The 21,573-nt window shown below is 40.0% G+C and overlaps 1 protein-coding gene across 3 annotated transcripts in view; it reads left to right on the top strand.

The window, feature by feature from the left end:
- The window catches only part of TRAK1 (trafficking kinesin protein 1), a 101,027-nt gene that overhangs the window by 17,094 nt on the left and 62,360 nt on the right, over positions 1–21,573 (top strand). For all 3 annotated transcript variants that reach the window (XM_017734498.1, XM_017734497.1, XM_017734496.1), the window contains exons 2-3: positions 5,318–5,610; positions 20,999–21,193. In XM_017734498.1, coding sequence (XP_017589987.1) covers positions 5,318–5,610; positions 20,999–21,193 — 488 coding nt within the window. The remainder of the gene's footprint in view (positions 1–5,317; positions 5,611–20,998; positions 21,194–21,573) is intronic.

Consider the following 21,573-nt stretch of genomic DNA (forward strand, 5'->3'; position numbering starts at 1 on the left):
GCCTTTTTGGTCACTCTAACCTAAGAGGTTCTTGTGGTACTAGGGACTTGTCTTACTGAGAGCTCTCTGTCCCTTGTAATGTAGGTTCACTGGCCACCACGGATGACTAGATCAAAACACTGAAGCTTCTTAAATCTTCATTACTGATTTCGGGGAGTTACTTTAGATTAGTTTTAGCTTGTCACCTTGGTCTGGATGTCCCCATTTACCTGGGCAGTTTGAAGCTTCTTGAAGGAGAAAATTTAATAGGTACACGCCAGATGACTTGTCAGTGATGTAGCCCATGGGGCTACCTGAAGTTTCATGTCCCTGTTAGACAGGAAGTAGCAGTTGAAGTGCATCTTGGAACAGAGTTTTCATATTTCTACTCAAAAGGGAATTGATGGCTCATATGCATCAGAGCTGTTCTGCAAAACCAGCCAGCTCACAGTAAGTGGTTCTGCTTCTGCTCTAAACCAAACAGCATAGTTACATATGAGAGTATGCATAGCAAAAGGATGACCTGGAAGGTTTTATTCAGATGTTCTGGAAAGATATTTTTCCCCTCTGTTAAGGAAGTATTCCTTTAAATTAGCAGATGTTTACAATGTCCCAGTTGCCATTTTAGAGTATTGAATAAAAGTAGTATTTTGTGAGTTATTCAGCTCACAAAATCTGAGCTGGATAACTAAAAAAAGTTCAAAGCTTAGTAATCACCAAAGGGTCCAGCATCTGGTTCCTGGGTAGCACATTAGGAGTTCCAGATGTTTTGTGACAACAGTAAATTGCTGTTGCTGCAATCCAAGATGGTGGTAAGAATAATGTTGCAAAGTTATAGATAACATATTTGGCATTGCTGGGCTCTAGGTAAGCACATGGCTGAACACCTCTGCTTTTGATGGAGGAAGGATTACTTAAAGTCATTTGTGTATTTAGATTCAGATTTAAGTTGTGTTTAGTGCTGAATGCAGAAAAACTTCATCTCATTTTCAACTTGGCAGTTGAAAAGCAAGTGGTTTATTTTATTTGCTTGTATACAAAATTTGTGGTGTATGAAACTCAACTCTTTTCCCACAAAACAAACTTCAAATGAAAAATGGACTCATTTCTTTTTAATGTCCAGAACCCAGAAATGGCTGACTGGAGATTTTCTTTCCCCCTCTGCCTCAAACCCATCAAATTTTGGCTGTTGTCTAATGTAAATGTGTCTGTTAGCTTCGAACTGCTTTGCCTAGATAACTGGCAAAGCTGGGTTGGTTTTTTTTTTAAGTGGGACACAGGGCTGACTAATCACATCTCAATTTTTGACTTGCCTTTTGTAATCTGGGCTGCCACAGGTACACTACAGTCAGCACCCAATGTACTACTTTATCAGGTCTTGGTTATATTGCAGTTATAGTCCAATCTATTCTGTGGATGTACTATTAGACTGCAGAGGTGTTGGCTCTATGTAGAATTTAAGGTCTTGATATAGTAACCATGCCAATACTCTGTTTTAGGCATTTATTGGGTTAGACCAAAATCAGCATTCTGCTGAGGTGGTGTGCAGGAGCAAGTCTTTGTGCTTGTGTGATCACTCTAACAAAGTGCAAGGTTGGAATGAATACCTCTAACAAATAACTGACAAATATGGTTTTTTCAGAGTAGAATGAACCTCTACTTTTAAAAAATATATAGATGATAAACTTTAGGGAATTTTGCTCTTTCAGCAAACAGTTTTACACTGAAGAATTAAGTTCAAACATTCCAAATTAAATATTTCTTTAGTCCCACATGTGTCTATTGGCTTCAAACTGTCATTGTATTTAGACTGGGAGAAATGGTACAATACAGCCAATAATGGTACAATACAGCTTTTGCCATACTGAGGCAAAAGCTGAATTATGTCATATTAGGTAGGAGAGGAGTTATTTAAATGCTATATGCAGGCTGCTGTTGACATATGCAGTAGAAAGAATGAAATGGGTTGAAATTTCATTAAGAAAAGTTATAATCTGATTTATAAACTCTGTGCTTGTTTGGGTGTCAGATTAAGTACACAGCTGCAATAATGATTTATATCCTCATTTGTGTGTCAGAAGGAGTAAATACCAAAGACTGCAATAACAGTTTGTACCATCTTGTTTATGAATATTGTATGTGCAGGTGACGCTGACTAAAGAATAATATTAATGTTGTGTATTTCATGGGGACAGTAGGTACCATGTCCATTTCTCTTCGTGGCTGTTTTGACAATCTGGTAAATAGTGCTCAGCTGCAGTTTGGTTTTATTTTCTGTAATAGGAAGACTTAGAAATTTAAAAGACAAGTGTGCACTGCCTGTATTAGGTGGTAATATTTGCCTTGCGAGAGAGGCCATGCAAACAGTGCCTCCATAGTGTTTCAGAAGAGTGAACAACATTTCTCCCCTGTGTGTATGGAAACTGAGGATATTTAATAAGTCTGAAAGGAAGCAGACGTAATACACATTGATGCTGGCTTTCTTTGTTCCATGATACAAGGTTTTAAGATCAAGGCAAATTCTCTGCCTTAATCCTGAACTTTCTCATGTAGATGTTCCACATGTTTCTGCAGACCAGGCAGACTGACTGTTGTGAATTTTGGGGGGGTTGGCTTTTGTTCCTTCTTTGTGCTTTCAAGCTTATTTTTTTCTAGTTTCCATAAGTTCCAACAGTGAAACAGGTTGTGTAAAGGAAGAGGCCGATGACTTTTGTTTCTGGATGTGTATCTCTATTTACTCTTAACAGAGACAAGGCAGGAGCTGTTGTGGTGAAGTTTACAGGAGGGGGAGAACTGGTTCCATGGTACCTCAGTGGAGTGAATGTTAAGAGGTGAAACTCATTCAACACAAACTTCTAATGCAAACTGGAATATTATGTTCTGGCCAAAAGTATTTTTGGTGAGGACTGTGTGGGAGAGTCAGAAATGAGTGGAGGTGGTCAGGTATGTCAGATGTTGGTTCAGAAAAGTTACAAGATCTTAAATTCCCAGAACTCACTTGAAGACTGCACACAAATCACACCTTGGTTATCAGTGTTACTTCATTCAGGAGTGCTGTTGTGTTCCTGGCTTCCTGAGGTTGCTACGGCAGGGCCTGGGGAGGAGGGCAAGAAAAGCTGAAGAGTGCAGTTGGTGCTTTTAGTTCCTTAATCCTAGTCATGGCCTTGTTCATAACAATAGACTTCCCAAAGTTTCCCAAAAAAAATGAAATTCATAGATGTGTGGTAGCAGCTAGGACAAAATTGAGCCAGTCTAATCAGTCAGTCTGTGCACTTCCAGTACTTTTTCTTGTTTATAGCTTAAACTGTTTCTATCTTCAGTGTAGAGGGGAAAATTAAGATTTGCATTTTGTTTCCCAACTTCATTTGATTAACTTATTTCTAATATCCGTAATATCCTTCTTGTTATTTCTAAAGAGCTACTTGAAAGGGGACGATTTTAAAAGTACTCAGTACAAGTAACCCCACTGTTCTTTTCAGTATGTACTGTGATAGTGCAGGAATAATGGGATGCTCTGCAGGGGAACCATAACACTTTCTGTTAAAGCACTCGAGTGAAACTTTCTCTTCCTGCAGCTCCCACAGTAGAGTATCATTTTTATTTGAGTATGGTATAAATTTATAATTTGATTTAGTATGTTCCTTTAGCTGTTATGGTCCTTACAAAATACAGTTTTTGAGTCTCTGAATGTGAGAACTATTTCCAGGTTAAATTATACCATGCAGTAATACAAGTCTATGTAATTGAGGAAAACTTAATGAAATGTTATTTTGTGTGTAGGGATGTTTTTTTCAAGAGTTAATACTGCCCATCTGTTTTCTAGTTATGATGTTCTGATTTCAGTGCAAAGGTATCCTTGTTGAGACCCTCTGAAAGGAGGAGAGAATTTTGCTTTTTTGTTCTTAAGCTTGTGCTGAAGGGGGAAAATACGTAGAGAAATGATGATGCTGGTGCAGTGTTCCAACTTTGTTGCAAGACTTCTCTGAAACTTACTCCTAGGAGATCTAAACCTGGTCTTTGTCTTGACAGTTTAGGGACAGATATTTGAGTCTTGCAGTGAGTTTCTAGAAATACTGTCATGTTTTGGTGGAGCAATAATGTTATTGGCTAGAAATGCCAGAAAACAAGATGCCAAAATACTGAGTGCAATTTTGACAGCAAAATAAGATTATCTGGACATATTCCTAGAGATTAGAGAGAGCCTTTTTCACATAGAATTCTCAAGAAAACTGTTGTATATCTGGTTCTCAGTGAAACACTGAACATGCTATATAGCATGTTCTGTTGCTGCACTTGCGTATGGAATTGCATCCACACCTGCTGCTTCCAAACCAGTGCAATTGTGTCTTCTTGCTGTCTTTGTTTTTCCTGTGTGTCTGGGTATTCCTGTGTGGCTTGTTCTTCAGGTGCCACTTATGCCTTGTAGCTATTACATGTATAAAGTCTTTCAGGTCCTTTCCCAAGTCTGTTTGTCTGCAATCCCACAATTATATTTTCCTTTCCTAGCAGCAGGGAGCATTTGCATCTTTCCTTACACTGCTGATAACCAGTAGCAGTACCATACCACCACTTCTTGTAGTGCCTTTAGCTCCTTACACAGAAGGTTTGGTGAAGTTTTGGGACAAATGTGCTCTTCTTCATTCCTTCTCTGGCCAATTTCATCTTGCTGGGGACATCAGTATCCAGCCTTGAGGGACTTTGTTCCCAGTTTGAGGCTGAGGCACTGGGGAGCAGCAGTGTGGTCAACCCCTTAACCCAGTGCACCTTGAGTTTTGTTTTCTGTGTAGTCTGTAAAGGAAGCAGAGGTGCCAGCTGCCAGTCTGTCAGTGAGGGGCTGGGCTGTGCAGTGGAGAGGAAAGTCTGGTAGGGTTATAGAATAAACTTCCAATTATTGCTGTTTTGTTTGCTCCCAGTTGTTTTCAAATTATGATGTTATTGAAGTGCCAGTAGATCAACCAGGGATGTGCTGCCTCATATAGATGCTGGATTACACAGAGCTTTGGCTTGGTTGATGTGAGAGAAAGTTGGTGAATGAGCCAAGGTACATGGACTGTGCTTACTGCAAGTTGGGATAGGCAAAAATATGGGTGTTTAATCAGCTGTTGGTAGTAAAAAACACGATACAAGGGATGGAACTTTGCCACTGTGCAAGGTGCAGAGTGTGCACGACTGTGCAAAGAGCAGACGTAGGCTGCTGCTCTGTGAAGAGTACTGGCATTTTCGTATTTGCTGAATTTGTCAGGTTAAACTAATGTTTAAGGAAAAGAAAATCATCTGTCCTGATATACGCTGTTTGGAATGGCTTGAATTGAACATTTGTTTCTTTTGTGTTCTGCAGACTTCTTGAAGCCAACTCTAGCAAAGAGAAGGAGTTCCATCTGTGCCAGCCAGCCCCAGTCTCCATTGCTGGTCCCCCTGATGGCACATTGCACAAGCCTGTGAAACCTGCCAAGCTGGACGCCACAGCTTTGCACGACTGCACTTTGGCCGCCACCGTGCCTCCCTCGGAGCTGTCGAACCATGCAGTCCTAGCCCGCGACACAGGCATTCACGAGGAGCACTATGTAAGCGAAGGGGTGGAAGATGATGTGCCGGACTGCAGAGAGTACAGAGATGCCTGCACCATTACTGGTAAGCAGTCAAATCTTTCTCCTTGGTAAGCATGTGGAGGTGTAGAATTAAGCTCATGGTGGGGTATCGGCTTCATGGACGGTCCTGCCGCTGTTCTGCGCATTTCTTCTTGTCTAAGAAGTGATTTCACAGGCACCAGGATTTTCAGTGAAAGCACTTTGTAATGTTTAAGGTCCTTGCAAATGGGCCAGACCAATGATAGCTGTGAAACCAGGTTACTGTTTACCCAGTATTTATGTACTCGGGAAATGGAACCGTTTGAAAGTTTGTTTGGAAAATAGCCAAAATCGGGGATGAGGAGAAAGGAGCACTGCAGCTTAAAGTTTATGGAATGCTTGTCCTGATGTTCAGCATAATTTAGATTTTTCTCTTCATAAGAGAATTGCTTTGTGGGAGAAAAGGGATGGGCGAAATAGGATCTAACATTTTTACTGCGCATATTTTTGCTTTTCAAAGCCATTTCTTTTTTTCACATTAGTTCTGGAACAGTAAAAGTTAATGTATATTGAATAGCTTCTTCTGCATGCATTTATGAAAGGTTGAATACCTTATTATAGATTCATACAAATAAATTGAATATGTGTTGAAGTATGGTATTTTAAATAGAATTAGATTCTTAGTGCTGTGGTCAGCTGACCAAATTTTTTTGTGTTTGAATAATCACTTTAAGTCAGTTTAGTCATGGTTATGGCCATGAAATGACAGGCAGTTTCCATTCCAAGTGCGTGGTTTGTTGGCTGAGCTGTGAGGCTTCTTTTAGCCTAACGTGACCTTGTGAGTTTTAATTCCTTTTGGGAATGTTTGAAGAGTCAGCTGAGTTTTTGGAAGGGAGAAATGAGATGTCTGAGAAAAACAGCTAAGGCCATGCTACTTGGCAGCGAGATACTTTTATCCTGAGTTGCTTTCAGCCCTTTCTAGAATTGTCTTTAAGTCACAGAACTAATTAATGGTGACTGTCAACAGTTGTTTTAGTAGCATGCCTTAGCTTAGCTCAGCCCAGCCCAACAGCTGTGTAGTTATTAAGGTTGATATTCTGAAAAAAAGGAAATAGAAAGAAGGGCAGAGGTGCTCTCAAGTCCATCCTGATTTCCTTGGGAAGACAAGCAGCAGGATTAACACTGGAGTCACTTTGTCAGGTATGCGTCTACATGGAATAAATGCTTTGTTTAAACTTACTTGCCATCCTTCCTTCCTTGTTTTCATAGAGCTACTTAACTGGTTGGTTCAAAAATGGGTCATCCTTTTGACTTCCATGTAGGTATTTGCTTGTTAGGTAGACTAGAAACTACATATCACATAAATGCATTCCTGGCAGTGTAACTGTTTTCCAGGCCCCTTGTAGAAGGATCTGCAAGGCTGTGGCCTGTCTCCACTTCACCCCCCTTCCTCCCTCCCCTGTTAACGGGAATTTAACTTTGTTTTTCTGTTTCTGACTGTAAACCAGGACAACCAACTTCTTTCATGAATTACGATGCCTTCTTGATTATGGTTCCTTGAAAGGCAAGACAAACTCACTTTTTAAACTTCTAAAAAGTTTTTATTGAATGGAGGCCAGTGCATGTTCTTGCTACTTCACATTCCTTCAAGCCTGGTGTAGTTTCTGAATCTCTTTCTTCTTGCTGAGCTGACAGCCAAGTGTTGTTTACAGATTGATGCTGAATTGCTTTTTAAAATAGATTTGCTGTTCTGTGGCGTCACATTTGTACTGTTTTTGACCTGAGGACAACATGATGTGACTTGCAGTAGAAATAGCAGTGGTTTTGTTGATTGTTTGGTTAGTTGGGGTGGGGGTTTTTTTGTGTTTATCGATTTTTGAGTTTCAGCTTTTTGTTTCATGTTTTAAAGGTGTCACAGGGCACAGGCTGGATGTAAGGAATTGGTCTCATATTCCCTCTGTAAAATCTTTATCAGTATTGTGTGCAGGTATGCAGTGTCTACCTTTGAAACATAAATACTTGATTGAATTGTCAGGATTCCCAGAGACTTTAACATGAAGACTTTGTTTAGTTCTGATTGACAAATTAGCACTATTTGCACTTTTAAAATGGTTAGTGCGGAAAAAAATTGCTCATATCAAGTGTGCATATACCATACTTTTTCTTCTGGTGCCAAGCCTTGACTCATCCTAGAATTCAAATTCAGCAATCAGGGAAGTCTGTTTTTTTTTTTTTTTTTTTAGTCTAAGGTTAAGACCTTCAGCCTATTGTAAAAGTTATCTGCAAAAATTCTTGCAAATAAAGACTTGAGCACAGTTAAGAAAAGAATGGGAAACTGAGGCAGAGTGTGGTGTGGTGATGCTTTCTGTAATGCAGCAAGCTAATGGTAATTGGAGCTATCTCTGATATAGCTAATAGTAAATTATATGATGTGCACATTTTGCTGTTTAACTTTTCAAGACCACTGATGCTCAAAAAATTCTTAATGCTGCTTCCTTTTTTTTTTTCATTACTGGTTTTGTTTCCTGTTGTGTTTGCTGGCAGTAGAGAGGTACTTGGCAGTCTCTGTCAGGAGCACCATCTTTCCTGCCTGGAACCCAAGAGCAGATTCAATGTAGCTGAGAGCATTGCACATTCTGATTGTGCTAAGTGTGTTTTCTTGGATACAGGGCTGGCTTAAACATTTCATGTCCCCAAACCATCTCAGAATTGTGCTTTAACAGATTTCTGTGGGAGTGCAACTGGAGGTATTTTAGGCAGCTGGTCTGGATAGAATCCTTGCTCTGCTTTCGTGTCAGAGAGGAGATGAGGGTTACTTTTTACTTAGGTCACACCTCTGATCTGTCCTACTGTGCGGCCTAAAAGCAGTTATGTTGGCATAGCAGAGGCAATAAGCACTGCAGGGCTGGACCCAGGTGACAAAAAACAGTGTGGTGAAAAATTTCCTTAAGCCAATGTGTGAGAGAGGGACAGCCCCATAAAAGCACCTTTCCCACTGAATTTGATGTTAAAGCACCATCCAAAGCTCATAGGTGCTGCAAGTGAAGCCTTATGCAGGTAAATGCATCTGAATCTGTGCTGACTTCAGCACAGAAGGGCAAATGAAGTTGGATAGTTGATCCATTGAAAAAAAAAGTTTGTGAATGTTTTAAGAGTTATTATGAAAAAAGTGCTGGTGGGGCACATACTTTCTAAACACTAAACCTGAAAATGGACTCAGTAGCTGTTGTAATAGATTTTTTGTTTTGTAATACTTCATTTTAGATTTTGTTAGCAAGATATAGGAGAGAAGATCAGTGTAGTCTGACTTGAAGTTTCTATTGCTATTGATTGTGGAGCTCTTGTAGGTAAATGGGTAGGAGACTCAAGTCCTGGGGTTGGTGGACAGTGGGGTAGCACTGTAGGAAGTGTCATGGTGCTGCTACGTGTGGGAGGCATCTATCATGTCCTAGTTGTTGGGTTTTTTTTCCTTCCAACTTTTCTTTTTCTTGCTGCTGCCGTTCATCCCAGAGCATAGAGTCAGGAATACAGATGTAGCACCATCTAGTGTTCCTTTTGCTAGAAAGGGAGTGGAAAATGCTTTTCTGTCTTTTCTGTATTTGCAGTGCAGACCTGAATGCTTTCAGTCAGATGTTGATGAAAACAGCAGCTGGAATTAGGAGCTTTCTTCTCTAACACCACCACCACCCCCATCCCATTTTTTGTAGAGCAGGAAGGGCTGTAATCTTGGCATGAAAAAGCAGAGTATCACTAAATTGCTCAATAGTCCCAATTTTATGAATTACAGAAGCCTCTTAGTCTGATTGGCTTTCTTTCTTATCTGTCAGCTGCTGTCAGACAAATCCTGTCCTCCTGGAAATGGAGAGTACAGTGGAGATGGAAGTCTGAAATATCACTGCATACTACTCTTGTGATAGCTGTTTGACTGCCAGAATATTTTGTGAGGTTTTTTGTGTTTTTTTTCTTTTTTTCCTCTTAAAATATGTGTAACACAGTATCCTTAGACATCTTCAATAAGTTAACTTTGTCTGCTTTTGCATGTCTAAATACTCACTATTTGCAATGATTTTGGTATGGTGTACTTTGTAATTCAAGAGCTAACTGCTTAATATGCCATGTAGGTTTCCTCATCCTTCTCTGAAAAGGGAGAGAATGAATGGACTGTAATTTAAATTGCCCAGCTCCTTCATTAGTTTGCATGATTCATTTGTTCATTGTACTAATTACTCTTACTAAATGCATGTAGGAGTGTGTTTTCTGGCTGTTCAGGACAATTTCCTGAGGGCTGTTGAATTATTGGGAAATGCTTTGTGGTAATAACCTGTTCTGTGTCTTACTTTTGCAATTAACACGAGTAGATTTTTTTTTTTTTTTTAATTGCTAGAAACAAAATTAAAGTACTGGAGGGGTCAAACCATGAAATGTCTTTTTTTCTCAGCAGAAAGGTATCTGTGAGAAGAGTTGGTATTGTTTGACCTTCCTCGCAGGTTGTGTAACTTGCATGTTACTGCACTGACTGCAGTGGAAGGAGTCATAACATCCAGAGAAACCAACTTTCTCTTGCTGTCAAGCCTCATTCACACAATCTCCTAGCAATGTTTGGGTGCAGAAAGTTTTCTCTGGGTTTTCATCCTGTCTCTATCCTTATTCAGGCTTTAAATATGTTCCCATATGAAACAGATTCCATTCTCTTCCACCAGATCACCTCTCTTCATGGCAACATCAGCCAGGTTTGATAACCAACTGATCTTACAGATAAGTGGTGTTGTTCTGACCATTTCATTATGTAACCACTTTATTTTAAAAGACATGCTTAGGGCCCACGGAATTTCCATTCTATTGTGTGTGTGTCTCCCAAGATGCATGTTTTTGTATTGTAAGGCTGAATGTCTGTTCCTTCTGTTTCAAGTATGATAAAACATGATTACTCAATATTAACTCCTTAGGGACTTAGGTATTAGAGGTTGTTGTGAGATTGCTTTACTCTTGTTATGCAGGTGATGGGGAGAATGCTGTACTCCTAGCTGTCCTGTTCTAGGTGCGTGAGTTACCCCCAGAAATTGTGTGCTTGCTATTCTGAGACTGTTCAACAGGGTGCTCTGGTTGGGTTTGGTACCTGTTACAGGCCTGCTGGTTGATTTATAAGCTTTAAATGGTTAAAAAAGTACTGAAAAAATATTGACAGTTTTGAATTGTTTCCCTTTATTTGAACCTCTCTGAGTTCTGTTGGGGTTACCTTTCTCTTTTAGTGGAGCATAACTTGCTCTGCATTTGCTTCTTTTTCAGCTCCTGATTTGGGGTGAGACTTCCATGTTTTTCTCAGTTTTGTCAATATGAGAGAAGAGGTGTAAAATGTTGCTTGGTGGAGCTGGAACTCAAGCAAAGAGTGTAAGAAATGCTCTGCTGTGTTGGACCAGCCAGCTCAGGACTGTGTTTTTGACTCCAGAAACCACAGATGCTGGATATAGGATCACATACTCAGCCACTCTCAGTAGTCTACTCAGCATAAGTCCCCCCATCATGCAGAACTATTTAGTGTTGGAACCTGTCCATAGCTTTTTCTTATGTGGATCTGCTGATTTTATCCTGGAAGTTCATGGTTGCTACCCCTGTGCCTTGACGGCAATCTTGCACTGTTTCTGTGAGTATTTGTCCTATTTATGCAGGATTTTGGTGAATGTAAGTTCTTTTTCCTTGTGAAGTTACCTTCATGATTTCGAAAAACCTTCGTAATTTTTACACCCCTGCCTACTCCTCTCCCAGCTTTCTTAGTCTCTCCTTTAAATAAAGCTATGAGAATGTGGATCCTTACCTCAGCTCATTTACTTTTGTTATTGTTACCAGTCTTATCCTGTAAGCTTGATCTACTTTCGGTCTCTTCTCCCTCTTTTCCAACACTTCTGTAAGCAGCTATTGCTAAATTCTGAACACTATTCCTTTCTCTAAAGCGTTCCAAAAATGCCAGTCCTGTTAACATGAGATAGCTCCTTCAGCATGACTGGAACAATTTTATGAGTCTGACTGTATTTCTGTCTAGCATACTCTGACAAAATAATCTTATTCTCTGTGCCTGCTGCATCATTGCCTCTGTTTTGAATTTTCTGTCTGGCTTTTGGTGCATTCTCAGTGAACTTCATGCAGATTCCTCCCCCCCCCAACCCCCCTGGTTGCTTTTCAGCTCTTACCCTTTTCCAATAACCTGGTGGTTTTTTCTGCTTCCTCTCCTCTGTCAGGTTGTTACACCACCTCTTAATCTGTGTCTCAGGCATATGTTTTTATTCTGTCAAGGATTGTCTTTTTGTGGTTTGATGGCATTTGGTTGGTTGGTTTTCCTTAAGAAGAATTCTGCTGTTCTCCCTGTCTAGCCCTCTTACTTATTTATCCTTCCTAATATGATCCATGTTTTTTAGTGTAAACTGTCAATTCTGACATCACTATGAAAGCAAGTGTTGTAATTACAAGTCTGGTGTGGCGTTTTTAAAGACATTCTTCTTAGCTTTCCCTTGTTTTGGGAAGCACTTACCATTCCTAAATGTGTACTTTATTGGAGGTAGAGGTGCATGAAAGCAGTAAGTGTTCATCAGTGTTCTGGGTTTGTTCTTTGTAGAAAGTACTGAAGGCTAGTGCCTAGTAGATTTTTTTGGGGATGTTTTTTTGCTTTGCATTTTTTGTTTTCCTGTTGTGGTGCAATGAATAGTGCAGGAAGACTAAAAAGCTACATTTGACTATTGGTGCATTTAAATGTGTGAAAATAACTTTTATTCCATAATTTAGGTCCATAACATTTGAAGTTCAGCTTTACCTTTCCCCCTTAATGTATGTGTGTGTGTCCATCATGAAGCAACACATTTTTCACTTAAAGTAAGCATCTGTAGGGAGAGCAAGCTACATAAGATTTAATTCTTATGTTTTGCTTGTGATTCTGTGAAAGCTTTGTTGACAGCCATTGTTTAGTGGCTGGCACATTCTGTAGCTGGGCTGAACAACGAGCAAAAGCAGGACAATTGCTTTTCAGGGTTTTTGTACTCGGTGATTTATCAATGGGTTTTTGAGACATTTGCAGTCTCTCTTGGCAGCTGGAAGATCCTAATGGTTAATGAATGTGTTTATTCTTACTGCTGCTGAACAGTGCATTGCCAGCATGCCTTTGCTACATGAATAGCTTTTGTTCTAACTCTAAAAAAATAGCCATGGTGGCAAAGTTTCCTTTTATTTTCTGTTTAATGTAGGAATCATGAATATGGGTGCATTTATCTAAAGGGAAAAACATTTCTGTACTTTGATTTAAGGCAAAGTTCATTTACATTTATGGCATAATGTACTGTAGAGTCCTAATAGTTTAATAGACTCTCATCACCAAATCTGTCTCAAAAAAAAAGCAGGAATGTGTATGTAGGATGGAACCAAAGCAGGGACACTTCAACCTGGTAAGCAGTGGCATTCCTCACATTGGAATTGGTTTCATCTTTGTTAGCTTTGGCACTCCCAAATTTATCCTAGTCTTTAGATGTGTATTTGGCCAAGCCAAAAAGAGGTTGGCATGGAATCTTTTGTTTTCCCATGGAAGACTGGATTTTATGCAGATTTTTCCATGTTCAGAGGCAGAAGAACCACTGCTTAAACAGCTTTGGTCAAAGATGTGTGGCAGGGCTTGCAATTTCAAATCATGTCATGCCATGCCAGTCAAGTTACAGAAGCTGTTTGAGGAGCTGTTTTTTTGTTGTGGTTTTTTTTTTTAAGAAGCAATATTTTTTGCCCTATAATCTAACCACTTGCTTTACGTTGAAACACATGTCCTGAGTTCAGCAGTATCATTTGTAAGACTTCAGTACAGTTAGCCACATTCTGGGCATCTGAGAACCAAGGCTGAAGAGAAATATGGTAAGTTCTGGGGTTTTGCCTATTGCTTTGTACATACACCTGTAATTGTTAAATAAGGCTCAAGAAATACTTGTAATTATAGACTTCAGTCAATACTTAATAACTGTGTCTATGTAGGCCTATAGAACTCAAATAATGCATGACTACAGGCCATGTTTTCCTCTTCAGTAGCATAGGTAGCAGCCTAATTGTGTGGTAGAATTTCTTCCCTCTGCTTTTCATTTTTATGTGGATCTGTTCGCAGTGATAACGACGAGTTCATTCCATCACTGTCTAAATGGACAGAAAGCATGGAGAAGATGAGACTATTGGGCAGTTCCAAGCAGCCAGGAAATATCTGCTGGAAAAACATTTAGAGAAAGATCATCCTTCTTGCATCCATCATTGGAGTATGGTTAGGCTTGTTGGTCTGCTGAAAAAAGAGAATGCTAACGTAGTCATGGCCTCCTGGCTGCTTGTTGAGCTAGATTAGGTGACTAATCTCAGCGTCACATGGAGCAAAATCAGCGATCAAAATGGTCTGGTATTTGGCATGGAACAGCCTCAACTTGATGAACTTTGATTTCTTGTGTTACATGTGGCTGGACTTTAGCCTCCATGGTGTGTAGTCTTTTCTGCAGAGAACCTTATTTTTGCTTAACTAATATGGAGCCAGCACTGGAATTGACCCTTGGCAGGTATTGTGTGCTTTTTATTTTCTGGAATTGTTATTTATTGACTGTCTTTTCTCAAAGATTTAGAACGGAGAAACTTAAAAAAACCACTGAGAGAGCTAAGTGTCAAGGGTAAGTGTATTATGTGTGTGTGAAATAGAACAGGACTGAAAACCAAAGAGAGGAGTATGTGGTCCCATGAAGTAAAGTAGTAGATTTCTTTATTCTTCCAGCTTTCTTCAGAGAGATTCCTTGTTTCTCTTGTCTCTTTTGTTACTGTGGTTATCTACTTCTCTGTCCTCAGCTGCCTCAACAGGTAGTGACAAGTTATGATGTTTTAGTTCTCTTGCAAGAAATGAAAGATTTGCCTGGCTACTGAGGCATTTTTTGCTTGCTTTTGGGATTTTTTTCTTTTGTTTTGGTTTGGGGGTTTTTTGTTTGTTTGCTCGCTTTGTTTGTGTTTAAGAAGGAAGAGGGTATTTAGACTGCCCCTCTCTGGCTGTGGGCTGAGCATCAGCTGCTGGGGTTTGATGGAGTGGAGTTTCCTGGAAGATGCTCAGAGTGGACATGTGATACAGCCTGATGACCAAAGCTTATGTTTTGAAAGTTGCCAAGCAGCCCAGCACTTCCCTAAGGTCACACCCAGAGTGGAGTTGTTTTGCGACACACACTTCTGTTCAATGGTTGTTTCCCTTTGCTCAGAGGAGGCACTTCTGGGCAGCACGGCTGCTTTGTGCTATTTGCAAGATGTTGGCTTCCATCAGGACCACAACTCAGGGGCACTGTGCTCTGGGAATGATACTGTCTCTGGGTAGTTTTCTTGTGGTCGTTCTTGTCATGACTTGTGTGTTCTGGCATGCCCCTTCTTGAGCGGTGCTCTGACCCTAGCGTAGTTCCTGGCAGGGCTGGGTTTATGAGCCATTGTTTTTTCCACTTACAGCCATGGGCTGGAAGTGGGAAACCGGCTGGCAAAATGTCCTGTGGGATTTGGGAGTTCGAGTACTACGGCAGTTCTGCCGGCAGGTGGCAGTTTGTACTGCGGGTTCTGTGGAGACCTGGGAGTCCTTTTAACCTTGGGAGGGGAGCTCTGCTCCCAAGCAAATCAGTGGAACCATGAAGATCAGGGATGGTTTGAACCAGAATGCAGACAGGCAGAAACTATATATTTTATGTTCCTTGTGAGGACTGTACTATAAGCTGTGGATACAAATATGCAGCTAGCAAGAATTTCTCTTGCTTCTTTCCAGTCCCGTGAGATATTTTTCTCTCTCACGGAAGATATTAGTAGAGTTCTATAAGCTATGAACACCTGTGACCTTGCAAAGATTTGTTTATAGTACAGTAGAAAAATATTTTGATAATGGATGTTCTAGGATTTTAGCCAATCACCCCGAGGCAAGGGGTGGCTGATCCTTTGACCAATTAGACTATGAAGAAAAAAGTCTATAAAAGAGTTTGTGAAATAATTAAGTAAGATGAGGAATCTTGATGCACAATGCCTGCCTGCTGGATCTCTCTTCTCCTCTCTACCACTGCCGGACACCGTGATAATAAGCTGTTTGCATTGTGTTTGTAAAGGCTCCTGCAGATACCAGGCTCTGAGATTTGTAGAGTTAATTTTCTCTGTGTGTTTACTGTATGTTTTGGGGTGTTCTTTGTTGGCCACCACTCTCCCCATGCCCTTGTCCCTTCTCTTTGTTCTAAGTTCATTCTCTGAATTTATCATTTGTTCTAATGTGAAGTTGATGCTGAAATTGAGTCAGTGCTCCTTCTTTATTGGTCAAGCTAGGTTTTTCTTTCCTACAGTAAGATACTTCTATAGCCATAAACAGATGAAATCCAAACGCCTGGCAGGGAATAGAGTTTGAAAGATGAGCTGCTTTTAGGCGACCATGTTGATAGGAATGAGATTTTCAAAGCTGTCTACCTGTGGTTCTTGTTGAACTTAGCTGGAGTTGAAGTTAGTTTGACTGAGGCTGAATTGCTTGTTCATGAGGTGCTGGCATAGTTCCACCCATCCAAGTAACACTGACAGCTCAGTATGTATGTAACTCTCTATGGGAAGTGACCTCACGTATTGCATGGCTGTGTGAGTGCAGGATGAAAAGGACAGTGGGTGACAGCACCCCACACAATGCCTTGTGATCTCTGTGCTGTTATGTGCAGGGAGGGAAAGAATTCCTTGAGGAGCTGTGCTGTCTCCATACAGTCAGCTCCCATTGTTTTAGACTTCTCACTCCATTTCTGTATGATCAACTCCTTGCTCACTTGTCAGCAGAGGAAAGATGTAAGTGTGCATCGGAAAATAACCAAGTGTACTCTTATCCTGACATGCACATGGTTGTCCTGCAAATTCTTTCTTTCTCTGCGTGTGAAAAGTTAAAAAAAAAGAGTGGGGGAAGGAAGAAGCCATCCTCCCACCCTCACTTCAGGCTCCACAGTGAAGAGTTAGTTTACTATATTTAGAGCATTTTGTATGGATAGAGATGTGCCTAGAAGAAAGTGAACTGATGAAATAGTCAAAGGTACCTAGATCAGCAATAATAATAAAAATTTATCTAAGGAAATATAAGCAAGCTGAAACAACCAGTGAAACTTGAGTGGCTGTCTTAAGTTGAGAATCATGGGGTACAGAGGTTTAGTATGTCCAGAAAAGGAGAAATACACCAGCCGGTCAAATGCCAATGTATGAAAAGATACGAAACAAGCTTGTAGGTAATCCATTAGTAACTACCCAAGGGATACTGAAGTGGGAAGAAATATGCAGAAGAGAGCTCAGCTGGAGTGTTCTGCCTGTTTTGCATCTTCTTTATAGAAAGATTAGGAACTGTAACAAGAAATTAACCAGGACAAAAGTCTTCGAAAACATTTGTTTAAATCTCATTTAGAAAACAGAGAGCACAAGGAGGAATGTTGTCAAAAATTACTGCAAAGCGGACTGAGCACCTTCTTCGTTTCCTGAGGAACAGGGCATGGAGAAATACATATTTTCAACAAAGCAAGTGAGACAGGGTGTTCATGCATTTAAGCTAAGAAGAAAGTAAAGCAGTAGAACATGTTACTTGCAAAAATAATACAAAAAAGAGTTAATTAAAAAAAATTAATTATTTCTGTGAAGTGCTGGAAGCTATAGAGTTGCAAGAGCATAAGCAGAACCTGGAATGACCCATGCTTTACTAAGAATCGTGAGTTCATAATTCATTAGCTATTTAAATTGGTTTTAATCTGCTTGTAGAAATTTGTTTGCCAAATGTGTCCAGAAAACTGAAAGTTGAAAATTGCTTCGATTACAAAACCCAGAGTCCATAACAGCAACTCAGAAAGATATAGTTCCAGTACATTTTGTTGTATCATTTTTAAATTAATGATCAGCTAATTGTTTTAAGTGTAAGATGTTACATTTTTCTCAATAAAATGAAGGTACCACCTAGGGCAAGAGGAAGTGCTTTTATGTCTATTGGATATCAGTTAACTTAATCATAAATTACAGTCACAGATGATGTCTTGGGTGTTCTTAGTAGAGAAGTTACTTAGTTGTTTATCTTTGCAGTTCTAATCAGAAATAATAAAATAAACCTCTGTAGAAACATAGTCAGGGTCTTCTAAAAAATTTACCTGGTGTTTGGGGATCTTCTCATAACAAATGTGTGCATCTCAGAAAACCAGAGGGGAGGAAAAGTTAAGGGGAAGAGACCGTGTAACTGTAGCACTGAGAATGTTGCCCTGATTTAAATGGTGAACTAATGTTTAGTCATGAACAAGTGTAACCATGGTGTCCTGTTTTTCTAAATAGGCAGTTACATCAGAGCCTGTTCCTATTTCCTGCTGGTATCCAGATTTTAAAATTGCAGTAGAAGTTAATGACAATAGCATCATAAAAAGTTGCCTTTCCAATTACTCATTAATATCTTTTCCAGTTATTAGGCCTTCTGAATTGCTTAGAAATTCTCAGGATTTATTATATGGTAGAGTAGAAAAATTTTCTTGCTTGGCTTTTATTCCACGATAATTCTTATTTCTTTGCTGCATAGTCTTCGCATTCCAGGGGATTTCTTTTCCACAATAAAACGGTATAGTTTTGGTTTGTTTGGGGCTTTTTTTCATATGTACATGTATGAAGGGTTTTTTTTCCCTCCTCACATTTTACTGGTCACTTCCTTTGTATCCATTTTTTGCTACTTTTTGGGATAAAACAAGCCAGTTTACCTATCTGTACAAATGAAAGTTTCTCCTCTCATCTGTAAAGTCTATTTCTTTTGGAATCCTAATAAGAGAACGACACTAAAGGTTCGAATATTTCAAGATTTTTATTTCTTTGTTTCCAAGACTATCATCTCAGGCTGTGTAGATTCTTGCATTTTTCTGAAGAGAAGAACTAACATTTTGGCCAGAAAAACTCGCCCAAAGCACCCCTAATGAAAAAAATCAACTCCATATTCTTGAGATTGAGAGCAATTAGGTAATCGAAAGATAGATGTATAAAAGAAAAATTTTTTATGTGTACATGTACACAGAAAGGTTTTTGAATGTCTAGTGGATGGCAGCAGGTGGTTTTTAGAAGATCAGCTGGCTTTTCTGCACTCAGATTGTTGCAGGCACTGAGAGGATGCTGTCAGCAATTAAAAAGGTAGCTAGGGAAAAAGAAAGGTTTGTAGTTACAAGCTGGCTCTTGTCTTTCAAAGCATGGGGAACAGATCTTGTTTCTCTCTGTAAGCCAGTAGTCCCTCTGAGAGGGTTGCAAGGACCTCTTAAAATGATGTGTGCAGGCTGATTCTCACATTGCACAGAGCTCCATCAAAACAGCATTGCCACACATGCGGGCATCTAACTGCAGGAAGGGTTGGAGGACACTCACATGTGTACAACAGGTAGCAGAGCAGTCTGGGTGAAAGCAGAGGAGAATACCTCCTGATAGGTGACAGCAGACTCCTTCAACCATAAAGTACAACACAACTTTCCCAAGTGGATTTTTGTTCTAATCATCAGAATTTTGTAAAGTACATAGGCAGGAGATTGACAGTATGAGTTCATCTTGGTATTCTCTGCACTGTTGTCTGATAGAATAGTAATGTTCTTGCAATTTTTAGTGCTTGGGTTGCTTTTGACGATGTAATTTCTGGATTAAAAAGGCAAAAACCGGGTAATTAATGATGTATAGAAAAGTATATGTTGCTTCCCCATTCTCTCCTTCCTCCCCTTCTTTGACACAGATGAATTCCAGTAGGTTACAGTGGAATTGCAGGTCTACACCAATCCTGCAAGATCAAGTTTCTCTTACAAAAATTGGTGCCTTTGTCAGGAAGCAGCAAGAGCAGGGCTGCCTTACAGGCAGCTGACAGGATGGGAAGGGCACAATCCTTGTTGGCACAGCCCAGGCCCTTTGTTCCCAAGCAGAGCAAAGGTGCTGGCAGCAATGGTTCAAATTGACTCTCTAGGGGTCAATCATCAAACAAATGCCAGCAATCCAGGAAGCCTGGACAACGAGTCAGTGTCAGCAGGGAACAGAGCTGGGCACAGGCTTGCCTACAGCACTGCACAGGGCAGGACCAGGGGCTGGGGTGTACATGGGGCTCCTGGCAGAGCATGCTGGCAGAGGGGACCATGGGGAGCGTGGTCATGGCAGTAAAGGTACATGGGAGCACTCAGAGTCTTGACAGTCTTGGCTGTTTACTCTGGAGTGAGTCTCAGCAAGAGTTGCCAGAGCTATGACACTGGTTAAAGAGGGAGCTCTGGTGCGTTGCCCTTCCAAAAAAGGCGTGGATAGCTCTTCCATACTTTGTGGAGGGGGTAGGGGTTGTGCTGGATGGTGGGGTTTTCTCTTTGTACTGGTGCGGAAATGGAAAATGTGCAGATTGATGCAGTACGTATTTACTGAAAACATACCATGGGTTGCTTAGTATCTTAATAAATATTTAGCATGACATTTTATTTAATTGTATATGATAATTAAACATATGTTTAGAACTATCACAACTGTTTTGGGTATTGACACACTCTCAAAATTTTTCATTATAATGTAATATAGGTTGGAAGGTACCTCTGAAGATAATGTGTTCTGACTTCTACTAATAGCACATCTTTTAGAGTAAGTGCTCATGGCATTGTTTACTCGACTTCTAGCCTCCCTGTGCCCCTGTTTGACCATCCTCACAGTAAAAAAGAATCTATCTTGAATTGAGATTTTTTGGTGTTAAAACTTCCCAGCTACCTCCTGGCCTAAATTTAAAGCTCTAATTTTAATTGTAACATTTTTGCAGTTGTTGGCTGTCGGTATCCGTTTTTAGAACTGGGTGCAAATTTGATGTATTTGTGAACATGAGGGTCTGCAGCACAGAATGCAGGTCAAATAGTGTTGAAAGGTGCCCTGGAAGTTCCTGTAATCATCTTTACGGGTGTGTCTTAGGTGTGAACTGTGACACTGTTTGCTATTGCAATCCTGGATTTCTGTTTCTTGAGAAAAATCTGCCAGCAGCAAAGGCAAAAAATTACAGTGGTACTAAACTGTGGTCAAAGACCAAGTTAAGGTTATATGTAAGGCTTGAAAGTTAAAAATGATCTGTGAAGTAGAACATAAAAAATTTACATTCCTCTGTGCACTAATCCTTTCTTCATACTCCAGTTGTAACTGGCTCTCTGTTCCCCACTGTAGCCCACTTACTCTTCAATAAATGTCCCTGCTTCTAGAGGCTTTTTGTCACAAAGAGAGCATGCCACTGTATTGTCTACTAGTAAATATGATATTATATGATAAATATTTTAGGATAATTTGGGCCAGGCATATCTTCTGAACTTATTTGTATTGAGCTGTTCTTTACATGCAGAAAAATCCTGTTGATATCAAAGCAAAGTGATGTCTTTCAAAGTTTTATATATAGTACTCAAGGTAACTAACAGAGATTGTTCCCTTTCCCTTAACAGATGTGTGCAATAGTACCAATCTTCCTGAAGTTGAAATCATCAGTCTCCTGGAAGAGCAGCTGCCTCATTATAAGCTAAGAGCGGATACAATCTATGGTTATGACCACGACGACTGGCTTCACACGCCTCTCATTTCCCCCGATGCGAATATTGACTTAACAACTGAGCAAATAGAAGAGACCTTGAAATACTTCCGTAAGTCAAAAATTCAGAAATTGTACTGAGAAACAAATAAAACAGTGCTATTTTTGTTACCTTCTTTGAAGTATCTGTGCAATTCTTTGGAAGCTGTGGAGAGGAAGAGAACTGTTTGTGGTTTATTGCTTTGGTCTCCAAGATTGTGGTAGATAGAAAATGAAGGGAACATTTAATCAAGAACAGCCATTGCACTTGTGATTTGTGCATGCACCTTTCCACATTATCCAATACTGGAGAAACTGAAATAGTTCTTTTTGCTTGTGATCTCTCTCAAAGAGACTGAAATTTCTGTATCTGTGCAGCTTAGAAAGCTTAGGCTTCTTTCCATATCCACTTTTTTTGAACGTGTTCTCTGACACATTGCACTGTTGTCTGGC

The sequence above is a fragment of the Corvus brachyrhynchos genome, unplaced genomic scaffold (assembly GCF_000691975.1).
Source record: "Corvus brachyrhynchos isolate BGI_N302 unplaced genomic scaffold, ASM69197v1 scaffold94, whole genome shotgun sequence".
Taxonomy (NCBI): Eukaryota; Metazoa; Chordata; class Aves; order Passeriformes; family Corvidae; genus Corvus; species Corvus brachyrhynchos.